The 12,822-nt window shown below is 38.6% G+C and overlaps 4 protein-coding genes across 4 annotated transcripts; 2 read left to right on the forward strand and 2 right to left on the reverse strand.

The window, feature by feature from the left end:
• Window positions 1-175: 175 nt before the first annotated feature.
• On the forward strand, window positions 176-4,216 carry L201_003322 (uncharacterized protein; the record flags this gene model as incomplete). The annotated part of the gene is made up of 13 exons (XM_066219077.1): window positions 176-365; window positions 420-744; window positions 804-921; window positions 974-1,745; window positions 1,812-1,979; window positions 2,040-2,179; window positions 2,240-2,331; window positions 2,388-2,697; window positions 2,759-2,840; window positions 2,902-2,957; window positions 3,011-3,097; window positions 3,152-3,292; window positions 3,353-4,216. 13 exons carry the CDS (start codon window positions 176-178, stop codon window positions 4,214-4,216), a joined length of 3,345 nt encoding a protein of 1,114 aa, XP_066075174.1.
• Window positions 4,217-4,372: 156 nt separating this feature from the next.
• On the reverse strand, window positions 4,373-8,249 carry L201_003323 (uncharacterized protein; the record flags this gene model as incomplete). Its single annotated transcript, XM_066219078.1, has 10 exons — window positions 4,373-4,918; window positions 5,019-5,374; window positions 5,447-5,729; window positions 5,798-5,920; window positions 5,983-6,057; window positions 6,118-7,203; window positions 7,262-7,543; window positions 7,623-7,917; window positions 7,986-8,077; window positions 8,145-8,249. 10 exons carry the CDS (start codon window positions 8,247-8,249, stop codon window positions 4,373-4,375), a joined length of 3,243 nt encoding a protein of 1,080 aa, XP_066075175.1.
• An 852-nt stretch (window positions 8,250-9,101) lies between these two features.
• On the forward strand, window positions 9,102-10,095 carry L201_003324 (uncharacterized protein; the record flags this gene model as incomplete). Its single annotated transcript, XM_066219079.1, has 5 exons — window positions 9,102-9,134; window positions 9,272-9,559; window positions 9,676-9,861; window positions 9,930-10,021; window positions 10,080-10,095. The coding sequence occupies 5 exons, from the start codon at window positions 9,102-9,104 to the stop codon at window positions 10,093-10,095; spliced, it is 615 nt and encodes a 204-aa protein (XP_066075176.1).
• Window positions 10,096-10,605: 510 nt separating this feature from the next.
• L201_003325 (uncharacterized protein) lies at window positions 10,606-11,492 on the reverse strand (the record flags this gene model as incomplete). Its single annotated transcript, XM_066219080.1, has 6 exons — window positions 10,606-10,628; window positions 10,698-10,750; window positions 10,808-11,019; window positions 11,101-11,179; window positions 11,244-11,330; window positions 11,398-11,492. The coding sequence occupies 6 exons, from the start codon at window positions 11,490-11,492 to the stop codon at window positions 10,606-10,608; spliced, it is 549 nt and encodes a 182-aa protein (XP_066075177.1).
• Window positions 11,493-12,822: the final 1,330 nt, after the last annotated feature.

The raw sequence follows: 12,822 nt of genomic DNA on the forward strand, positions 1-12,822 counted from the left end.
TTGACTGGACCGATCGGATTCTCGGAGGTGAATGAGAGGAGTATGACGAAATGAAAGATACGAGTAAAATGTCAACAGATCATAAATTACTACTGTACAGGAGTGAAAACAACCAGATTTAGCTAATGATTTGATGTTTCATCCTTTGCCATCATATATTTAGTAATTCACAACCATGTCAGCATCAAGACCAAAGAATAAGAAGATCATACCTCCAGCAGGACCATCAACCCATCCTAAACTTACTCCTAAACCGATCAAGAAACCGATACCTCTTAAATCCCCCGTAAATGGTATCAAAAGACATGTCCCACCTCCACCTAGTGCAGAAGTCATATCGTTGATGGAAAAGGGTAAAGGAAAGGGTAGGTGCATTCTCATACTCAGATAACTCAAACTAAATCTGTGTATCCATATAGCCAAACAATCATCTGTGCCTAGATCCATTCAAACAATATCCTCTGATGATGAAGACGAAGAAGAAGATTTCGAAGAAGTACCGATACCTTCTGCAGCTGGACCTTCTTCACCCTATCCTGGTACACCGAATACTACAGGCAATATAACAGCAGGAAATACTCCAGGTACAAATACTACAGCTCCAAGTATAGACTATGATTTAGAAGGTTATGGGGATAGCGATGATGAGAGTGGAGATGGTGAAAATGACGGAGTTATCCATCTTGAGATAGGTGGTGAAACCGCAGAAGAAAAGGCGAAGAGAATAGCTTTAGCCTTAAGGAAGTAAGCTTATCTTACATAGCTGTATCAGACTTAGTGGTAGGAGGCTGACAGTTTCGTAGAAAACCCATGACCTCAAAAGACCGAGCAATACGACTAGAGATACATAAAATGCATGTTATAGCTTTACTAGCAAGTACAAGGATACGGAACAGATGGTGCTGTAACACTTTACTCAAAGTGAGTTATTCCGTCCTTCTGGCTGTATGTCGTATTCACTTTGATTCCACAGGCACGATTACTGTCACTACTTCCTCATCCATTACAAGCTGCATTCAATATACCGCCTTCTCGTTTCCCTGATAAAGCTCAACGTTCTCGACTTTTCTTTGATGCCTTACAGGACCTTGTCACCTGGTGGTCACAATCATTTTTTGATATTTCAGATCCAACATTAGGACTACGCACAAGGCCTTGGGACGAAATACAAGAAATAATCGATGAATTACCTAAACTTACAAGGGCCGATTTGACTCCTGGTCATTATCTAGCAACGTCGAAAGAGAAGGGTAAAGAAAGGGAAGATGCTTTGGACAGAATGTCAATTGATTCTGGATCCGAGAAATTGAGATCAGTCAATAGTTTAATGAAAAAGGCTTTACAGCAAGAAGGGTCAAGAGATATATCTGCTCAACTATTTGTAGCTTTAGCTCGTGCATGTGGCTTAGGTGCTAGATTAGTAGTCTCACTTCAAGCTGTACCTTGGCGTGCTGAGAAAGTTGTCCATAAGAAAAAACCTACAGGAGCTGGAAGGGGTGGACGTACAGTCGCTAGTAGACAAGGTATGGGACCAACATCGGATGAAGATGAGGATGAAGAAGATGAGTTTGAAGAAGTACCTATACCTGGTGGCGAAGAAGAAACAAAAGAACGCAAAAATAATATAAGAGCTGCTGGAACAAGGAGATTACAAGATCCAACAGATCTGTATAGGTTGAGAGCGCCAAAGCCTGCTCCCCAGACCGTCGGTAGACCTTCAAAGCCAAAATCTAAGGTAAAGAAGGGTGAGCTCCTTCATGTTCAGTCATGGTCATTAACCAAAATAAACTAATGATTTTTCCCATACATAGACCTTTCCGAACAACCACCTGTATTTTGGGTAGAAATTTTCAGTCGTTCTGATCAAAGGTGGATACCTGTAGACCCGGTTAGAGGTACAATAAGGAAGAAGAACCATTATGAACCGACCTCAGATAGTGGTCCTATCAGAATGGTGTATGTCGTTGCATTCGAGGAGGGTAAGTGATTCTTCTCGCCTTTTTCTCAAAAGGATATAAGAAATTGATTTAAGTGAATAGATGGATTTGCTCGAGATGTGACTTTACGATATACGAAGAACTTTGGTGCAAAAATTAGCAAGCTGCGAGTTCCTGCTAAAAAGGATGAGCCAGATTGGTGGGAAACCGTAACGGGGTTTTTGTCTAGACCTTATCGCCTCGTGAGTATGATTCATTGATTTCCTTGTGGTGAATGAGTGTGTAAGCTGATCGAGTGTTAGAATCGGGACGAGCTGGAAGATGCGGAATTAGAGACCAGTCAATATTCCGAAGGTATGCCGATGCATATGAGTGGATTCAAGGATCATCCAATGTGAGTTGACGCTATATTATAATGCAACATCAGACTAATATACAGGTCCTGGACAGATATGTACTTGAACGTCATTTAAAGCGAGAGGAGATCATCCAGCCTAAACGAGAGATTGGTAGATTCCGCGGAGAACCTGTATATCGGAGAGCCAATGTTTTAACCTGCAAAACAGCAGAAACATGGATGCGAGTTGGACGGAGAGTAAAAGATAAGCAAGAGCCTTTGAAATGGGTCAAACAGCGGGCTGTAACCTTACAAAAGCGACGTGCTCAAGAATTGGCAGTGCAAGAAACTGGAGAAGCAATTCAACAGGGTTTATATGCAGATTACCAGACAGAGTTGTATATCCCCCCTCCCATCAAAGATGTAAGCCCTTTTCATCTTACGTATATAGAAATAGGTAAGCTGATTATCGATTGCTTCTTAGGGTGTCATACCGCAAAACTCCTTCGGAAACATCGATCTTTATGCTCCTTCTATGCTGCCCGCTGGTGCTGTCCATTTGCCATGTGAGTAAACGAATGCTAGGAACAATATAGACTAGCAACTGACTATACGACATTGATGTAGACAAAGGGATCGCGAAGGTCGCTAAGAACCTTGATATCAGCTACGCAGAGGCCTGTGTAAGCTCAATAGTTGTGGTAGCACTATACCCGAAGCTGACCTTATCGTTTAGACTGGTTTCGAGTTTAAGAAACAACGAGCAATTCCTGTAATTAACGGTATCGTTGTAGCAAAAGATATGGAAGAAATGGTCATGGATGTGAGCGTGAACATTCAAGTGGAAGTCTCTTAAGCTAACAAAGTGCTGTCTTAGGCTTATGCTGAATCTGCTGCTGCCGCTGAAGAGAAAGAACGAATGAAGAAGGAAGAGAAGGCTTTGAAACGTTGGGCTAAGCTTATCAATGGCTTGAGAGTGAGACTGAGGTTACAAGCTGAATATGGAACAGGTGAACAGGTCAGTTGGTGACTGAGTTATTTGACCGTAAGATACTCTTGGCTAACTACAACATAATAGCTTGATGAGACGTCTGCTCTCAACCCGCTCGCGGATCCTGTGACTGCATCAAATGACACTGCAACCAAGGAGAAGAAATCGGCTGCTTCGGTTCTGGCCGCAGCACATCAACAAGGTCATGCAAATTGGAAAGAAAAGGTCAGAGGGAAATCATCTACTCCAAAGAGCGAGAGTGAGGAAGAGGAAGAGATGGAAGATGTACCAATCCCACATGATGAACAATCTAAACCGACACCTCCTGCCGAGCAACACGGGCAGGATGTTCAAAATCACAGTGCAAAGGAGAATGCGGAAGCTGTTAAAGAGGAACAAGCGTCTGAGATAGAAGAGTGGGAAGAAGCCAGCCAGCCAGAAGAAAATAGCCCTGAGGATGGATTCGAAGCTTCACAGCCAGTTCCTCTACCATCAACAGGTCGAACGACCCGGATCACGCTTCGACTAAATGGTCAGAATGGAAATAATACAACGAATTCAACCAGAATCCAACGACCAGCTCGTAGAGCTTCCGTTCGATCAACTAGGAAGCGAAAAGCAGATACACAATCCGACGAAGAGAAAGTAGATGAACTAAGTGAGGTGGACATTATAGATGATGAGGAAGATGCAGAAGAGACAGAAGAAAGGCCTAAAAGGTCTACAAGGAATAGAGGAGAATCTAAATCTGCTTCAAAACCTGCTCCAAAACGAAGTAGGGCTAAACCACCTGCCCGTAAACCTCCTGCTGCCGCATCCACAAATTCAGGCATGACCAGAAGTTTGAGAAGTAGAGCACCCAAGTCAGCTCAACAAGAACAGGAAGAAAAAGAAAAGAGGGAAAGGATGCTTGAAGCTTTAGAAGAGGATAGTGATGTTGATATGGAATGATCTTTGTTAGCGATATCTGTATTACAAACATATTATAAGTAATTTGTATATCTAAGTTGTATGCATGTGCAGAAGAAATGACGTAAAACAATGAGATAAATAGTACAAAATCCCATAATGAAACGCTAAAATATCATGTCATCGAATATTGATTGATCAGACTTTCATCTTCTTTCCCTTTCCGCTGTTATTACCACCTTCACTAACTCTTCTCTTCCCACCATCTTTCTTTTTGTTGTTATCTTGTTTACCACCTTTCTTCGTTTCAGAAGCGATCGGTTTCTTATCAAATTTAACAGTCATCGTTGTACTTAAACCATTTGTATCTTTTGCAGAAGCTAATCTTTGAACCTGTTCTTCAGCGTTTGTCCAATCAGCTTTTTCAGGTAAAGCAAATTCATCCATATCAATTTGATTTAAAATTTCTCTTTGTTCAGCTCTATCCTTTGTGTCATTCAAATCCTGATTTATATCTTTTGGTGGTAAAGATTCTTTTAATTCATCTTCAATTGATTCATTTAATGCTTGAAATCGTTTTTCTCCTTCTGATCCTCCTCCTCCTAAAGCAACATGTTGTTGTTGACTTTTAGGTAAAGTAGAAGCAATTGAAGCTTTTTGAATATCTTGTAAATTTTTAGTTAATTTTCTTAAGATTTTTCCAAATAATGCTAAACATTGTGTTGAAGTTATACCTAATTCAGTCTATAAATCAAAACGTCGCATCAGCGTGTAGTCCGTATAAATATTATCGCAAGAGAGGATGAAAACAAAATCATCAAAGAAACACCTAAAGCTAACTCACCTCTAAAACTTCGACAGATTTCCTTTGTAAACCTAAAGCTAATAAAATAGCTTGTTGTGCAGCAGCCAAAGTACAATCTTCTGATAATCTTTTATTAAAGAATAAATTTGATAATATTGGAACTAAATCTAATATAACATGATAATCTAACATACTATCTGAATAAGATTCTAATCTTTTCATATCAAATGGTGTAATCAAATTATTTAATTCATCTGAACCTATTAATCTTCTTGTAGAGTTCAAAGCAGCAGGTAATCTTGGTGAAGCAGCTTCGATAATTGATAATGCAATTGATGATTCGAATTTAGCGAATGATGAATATGATAGTAAATTCATAAATCTTTGTCTGAAATCTATATTCCGAATTTATGATAATTAGCTATATCTTGACTTTGTATGTTGTCTTGATGAAAAACTTGACTTACCTTGTGCAAATGCCGTTAACCAACCTTCAGTTTGTTCAACATTACTCAATAAACTTCTCAACATTACAAAAGTATATTCTCCTGTTAACGCATTTTCCCTTTGACTTGCATATAAAGGTATAAATCCTGCTCTTTTCCAGAATCTTAATAAGTCTTTCGTTAAACCAAATGATACACCTAAGTAATCTAATTGTTCTGGTTTTTTTTCTGATAATCTTTGTAATAATGGTGGCATTTTGGCAGCGTCTCGAATTGATACACTATCATTCTGTAAAGTCTCATTCTAGATTTGGTTTTCGTTGGATCAGCATTTATACCCAGCCTGCTCATATGAGTTTTAACATTACTCACCGGTCCAACTTTTGCAGCATCCTCGAATGATTCTCCCATATCCTCCTGTACGTCATCGAAATTGTATAATTCACCACTATAGAAAGAGTTCAAAGCTTCAATAGCTCGAGAACCGTAACCCATCTACACATAATCATGTCAGTTGAATGATCCAGTCTTGCTATTAGCTGAGATTTTAAGCTTACCCTTGCGTAATCGGGATGAGTTGCAATTCTGACAACTCTTGCTCCTGATAACATTGCGAAATCATTATCTTGGAACTGGTCGTATCCAAACTATCAGTTTTTGCTCTTATTTGGAAAAAGTAGTTCGCTGCTTACCTGCATCGATATCAACCAAGGAATCATATCACCTGAACTTCTCATACCGGTCTGACTTAATTCTTTGAGAATTACATCTCTACTTATATTACCTTCTAAAGCAACTTGGAGGACGACTAAAGGATCCGGTAGGGAGTTGTCATTTTCATTTATTGGTGGTAATAAGACGAATAAATGATGTGCTGGAGCATCAGATAACATTTGTAAATCGTTTGGTGAATTTTTATAATGTGAAGCAACATATAAAGCCATCATTCTTTGTAAGAAAACTTCTGATGCTGGATGATATGAAAATAATGTATCTCGATTAACGTAATATAATTCACATTTTGATGGATGTGGACAGCCTTGAACATTCTTTGAGACTATCGTAGCATCTAAACATAATAAATTGTTTAACCATTTTTCAACTTGATCTCCTGGTGAGTATCTAATAGGTTCGTCTAATTTGATTTCTCTCAAAGATCTCACTAAACCAGCACCACTTCTTCCAGCTGAAGAAGCTTTAGATGGTCCAGCAGTTGAAGATGAGGGAGCAGGTTCTTTACTTATCGAAGGTCTAGTCTGTTCACGCAATTGTTGAATGAGTTTGATCGATAATGATCTTCCAGTACCTTCATAACCATTTATAGTTGATGCCATGAATACTAAGTATGGTCCAATAAGTTTTCTAACAAGAGGTAATGGGATAGCTGCAGCTTCATCGATAATTACTAATTCAGCTTGACCTAGTACGTGAGAATCTTCAGGTGATATATACTGAATCGTCTGTCTATGTCCTCTAAATATATTCACTCTGACAATAGCTTTCTTGAAATCTGGATTCGTACTTTGTACAATATCATAATCTATATGTTCTTCATAGCCTAAAGCGTCTAAAGCTTTGAAAACGAATTCGAAAAGTGTTTTGAGATTTTCAGGATCGGGGGAAGTGACAAAGATATTCGAATAATCATGTGCTAAAGCTGCTCCTATAGCTAAACCTAATGCGGCAGATTTACCTCTACCTCTTGCTGCTGTCAAGGCTACAGTAGAAGATAAAGTTTTTTCCGATATAGCTTCGACAAAAGTTAGAAGAGCTTTCGCCTAATGAGGGAACTTTGAATTAGCCGAAAACTTGCTATACATAGTAAGCTGAACATACCTGATCAACAGTTTTTGCCAATTTAGCTAATGATCCCACTATATCGACACCATCTAAACTTTCTTTCATTTCCTTTAATTCTTCAGCTTTCCTCTTTCTACCTCTATCATCTTCTGAATTACTTCCAACCGTTATATCTTTCCCTTTAGATAAAGGTAATACATTCAATTCATCATCCAAAACTAAACAATCTGAACATGAACCAAGGGATAAAATGAATCTTTCGTTGAATCTAGGTTGAACAAATTGATGTGCGTCTGTTCTATATCTTGAGTGAACATCCTAAAATAGAACCGTCAGCCAGTTCCCCATATTCGGGGTAAACCAGAGAGCAGTATAACGGGATGAGGTGAGAACTTACCATAGCCATAGCATATAATTGTTTCAAACTATTCATAGTTTTCAATAATAGAACAACAATACCACCACCTTGAACAGTTTCAATTGTTCTTGCTAATAAATTTGGTGTTATAGCTTCGTAATCTTGTAAAACTAACATACCAAAAGTTTGACCTAAAATCTTTGCACTATCTTTATAATACGTATATCTAATATCTGTTACTGCAACGAATAATTCAAATGGATCTTGTTCATTCGCTTCTCTAATTCCCCTTTTTACATCTCTTTTTATTTTGGCTTCTCTCTTTTTTCGATGTCTGCAATTTAACGATACTTAATTTTAGCTAGATTCCATACATCACTTGAATATCAGCTAAAGACATACGTTGTAAAACCCAAATCTTTTTTATAACACCATAATACATTCGGCCTGGATGATACTCTAGCTTGAGATAATAAGAAATGCAGATTAACAACCTGAACAAGACCAAATCAGTATTATCCTCGACTGAACCAATCCACAATCCAGCATTCTTCAACTGACCTGATCTCTTCCTCTGTCTCCTACCATCACAAAGAAACTTCTGTGATTTGATTTGACACCATTATTGATGAGTGCTGGTATACGTGGATCTAATTGTTTCCTCATCTTGCCTGATGCCTACCTACAATAGTGATCGAATGATAGTTAAAAACCACTTCTACTTGAAATGTCTCTTGTAAATATTGAAATAAATCAAGCAAAAACATCAATTCTGATTGTGGAGGCATAAACCGGTTCAACTTTCAACTTTAGAAAATCTGGGATAAAATGGGAATAAATAAAGGTAAAAACAAATCAGTGATACAGCGATACAACTTGAGTGGCAAACTGTTAAAAAGGTGAAAAGGTGGAGGTTGATGCAGTGCCCCATACAGTGCGAAAAAGGTATATATACTGCACATCTACAATGGGTCCACTTCTTCTTCCCCCACCTCAATGGAAAATACGTATTTTTAGCACCACCACCATACCTTGTTCTGTTCCAGTCATCTTAAATTCATTATCACTTTTCGTCAATCTCGCTGTTGAGCAGGCTCTCATTCAGACAGATACATAACCGCTTGACTTAGACAAAAGCTTCTGTTTGATTGATAGACTATACAGACGAAGTGGACGAAATGTATGTCATACCTCTATTCCACCTACCTTTGTCATCATAATCTACATCTGTTTTGTGACTTCTTTCCTATGTCTTCTGCTCGCATAGCGTTAAACTCGCTGACACTATCTGTTTATCAATGTCAAAAGGTCGAATAAGATAGTGGTCAGTATGGATTTATTCTTTATTAATGCATGTTTTAGTATTTTCGGCTGACTCCGAAATTATCCCTCTTCACTTCGTTGCTATTTACTAATCGTGCTCACATTCAATTTCGTTAACATGAACAGCCTCAAACGTATAGGTCAATCATTGACGACGTGGTCGCTAACGTAAAAGTGGATTTTGAAGAATATGGTATGGAAGAAGAGGTATTACTGAATTTACAAGCGGTAGGTTTGAAACTTGTCATAAAATCATGTTTTTCAATGATTTCTCTTCCTTTCCTTCGTGCTATGTACCCTTTTTCTTTGCTGGGCTGGCATCGCATTCAAAGCGCCTTCAGCTGATAAATCTATCATGTACGTAGAAATGGGAAGCTAGATTACTCGAAACACGAGTAGCGGATTTTGCTAGAGCGCCAGGATCGTCTTCGTCACCCGAACCAGGGGAAGGAGGGGAAGGAGGGAATGCAGAAGGTGTATCACCATCTTCAACGTTACCTACGAACCCAGTGTCATCGCCTCCTGCTGGACCATCATCGACGAGCGGTCAAGGCTTAGCGTTACCTGGAAGACACATGAACGGGGACTCAAATGAAGGTGTAAGAGTCAAGACTGAGCCTAGTGAGGATACAATGAGGATAAGGGGTGGAGCAGTAAGTCATGTCCTTGATTTATCAAAATGCATCATAATGTCGTGATTCATTCATCAGCTTCTCGTCCATTACTATCATCAATGTGGAAACAAGCTGACGCTCCCACAACCCTTCAGAGCGAAGATGTAAAACCAGTAATACCGATAGATCCAAATAGACCGGAACCTAACGCAGCTGGACTACTGCCAGGTGACGATATCATAGATTCAGATTTAGATGATTCAGATGATGAATTACGAGATGATGCCGAAGGAGCGGAAGACGACGCTGATACTGATATTGTGTTTTGTGTATATGACAAAGTGAGTAAATCTGTCGCACAATACATATTCGCATTGGTCCTCACAAAAGCTAATTGCCGCATGAGTAGGTACAAAGGGTCAAAAACAAGTGGAAGACAGTATTCAAAGATGGTATGATCCACGTTAACGGAAGGGATTATCTATTTGCTAAATGTAATGGGTGAGTTTAACAAGTATAAAGACAAGTTAGTTAAACTGATCATATCCTCAACTGTCAGTGAATTCGAATGGTGATCACCCTATCATCTCAAAAGAGATACCTCAAGATATCTTCCGATTATTTTCCTAATCATATATGGAAATTGAACGCACTCTGTTTTCTGTCCGAGATACTCACTTCTTGCATATACTCCAACCATCGCGTCGGAACAGAACTTTCAATTGTCTATGTCCTTTATTCCTAATCGTCATTCATCATACTTCAACATCCGCCCTTCTCTGCCTGTAATCAACGTACAGTAGTGCGATCATCATTCATCGTCTACTCCGAAACCCTTATCTTCTTACTTACCTCCCATACAATCAGATTCACTATGATTCTTATGAACAGATTATGTAAATTTTCGATCGAAGTAAAATAACGAGATACATGTCATGCATGTTAAACATAGATAGATGCATTTGAAGCACTATCCTTACACCGTTATATATTGTTTACTATCGATTGAAAATCGGAATATGCTCAAATCGCGATGTCAATCACAAACACAAAATCTCCTGGTAGTGAATGGCGCCTGTACCCTATTACCATCCCCATGTTCCTGGTCCTATAGTCAGAAGTGATATTGAGCTTTCAAGCTGTGAAGACTAGCTGAAGCTGATTAAAGAGTACTCACCACCTTTCATTTTACCCTTGATATTACTTGTTATCCAACCTCCGTAAAAATCACTAAACATCAAATCAGCATACCACCCTATTTGTTGTATATAATGGTAGTGATATTACCCTTCTTGTACTCCTACTTCTTCATCATCAACATAACATTTCCATTTCCCACCAGCTTCATTTTCGCTGATTCCTGTTGAAGCATAAAAACTCAAGTAATCCTTTAAAGGAGCGAAACCCGCTGTCGGTTTAGGATATGACCATATCCGATTTTCTATCGAGATAGATGAAGATGGTGGATTGAAAGTGTGGTAAAATGCTTTACCTTTCCACTATAATCAACCAACCGATTATATCGATATTCAGTTCTCACGTCGCATACAGTATAACGATCCCTTTGAATTTGGACTTACCTCGCAATAAGTTTGCTTTGATGTTTGTTTCAGTGGTACTTTGATAGATGAAGGTGGAAGATAATACGTTGGAGGATGGCTGAAACATACCTTTGATTAACTTTGACCTATTCAGAGAGATCGCAGAGTTTTGCTTAACTTACGTAGTTTCTAAAACTCTGTATCCTTCAGTTGTATCAGCTATGACAGTTTCCGACCCATCAATAGCAGTCCAAACGACTCGTAGACGACTACAACAAACGTTCGAGTATCAGATTCGGATCTGACGACATGGACAGGCCAAAAGAGTGGGCTTACTTCGGTGTTCTTCGTAAAGCTGGAGGACGAGGATATTTCCATACGTCCTCTTCCGCTTTACGAGGTGCTAAAGGGATATCAGTATTGCTTGACATACTTCTTTGACCTTGAACGCAGGTATATCTTGGCGTGGAAGGTTTGAGTTTTAGTATGCTTATGCTTCTTCTACGTGACATTGAAAACAAAGATCAATTAAATGAATGGTCAGTGGAAAAAGTTAAACATAAATCCAACGATCGATCGTCATGTCGGGTTCATATCTTGTATCATGTATCCCGGGTAAATATACCTTATCCCATCTTTCACTATCTTTCTCTTGGCTCAGACTATCCTTTTCTATTTTTGTCATCTTCAAGACATCCTTACATGTATATTTAGTAAATTACCATCTTCTTGGGTTTCTTGGTAGAAGTGATTTACTCGCTTGGCATCAATGTTCTCACACAATCTTGATCAATTGAGTTGCAATGATTTATCGACAAGAAGTCGCGCGCATCATATTCATCTTTTCTCATGATCCCTTTAAGTTTATCAACAAACTTCGATAAGCAAACTTCATTTTACTGATGTACTTATCAAAAATCTTATACCAGTACAAGATATAACTCATATGCATACCCACCAGAAAGTAGATATTATTGTTATAAACGGCGATAAATCCGATGTTATCTTTTATGATGTATCTGATAGGATAAACGATGTTTACGTTTTGGTTTATCAGGGTTATGTACATTTTTCCTCTTCTCCCCCATAATTTAATCATTTTAATCTCCTGGGATAGATATGATGCTTTGCAGTCGTAATTCTATCCCTTGATTTGATGTTCTTGGCATCTTTTCCAATTTTTTCACTTTCTATTTCGTTTCACCTCATCTCGTTCATTTGATTTAACCGTTCGTATCTCTGTATTTTCTACTATAGTTGCCTCCATCCGCCAACATTGGACGGGAGGAATACCAGCACGAATCGCAGCTTCAACTACCGACCTCGTGAAATCAATCTTTCAACAATTTGGAACAGCCGGTAGTTCCGCAAACCTCCCTTGTTACCTCAAGATACCCTTTATAAAACTAACCACCCCACATTTCAACAATCCTTAGTTCACGACATCAATCGGAGTGCCCGTGCATATACGCCTTTTTGTAACCCAGTATCATTAAGGCAGAAACTTCTTTCAATCATCTCTTCTCACGATTGAGACAAGCCTCGTCGTTGTCAGTATATTCAAAGCGGCAATTGTACTTTCATATCAACAATCGTAAAACCTGTAAACAATATATACATTAGATAATTTCTTATTGGGAATATTCTAGGTTGTTCATAATTTATATAGGAGAAAATTCGATTATCCTAGGATAGGCATGATATCATTAATTATTAGGACTGTATTATAACCATTGGTAAACACTTAATCGCATTTATAAT

Source organism: Kwoniella dendrophila, chromosome 4 (assembly GCF_036810415.1).
Source record: "Kwoniella dendrophila CBS 6074 chromosome 4, complete sequence".
NCBI lineage: Eukaryota > Fungi > Basidiomycota > Tremellomycetes > Tremellales > Cryptococcaceae > Kwoniella > Kwoniella dendrophila.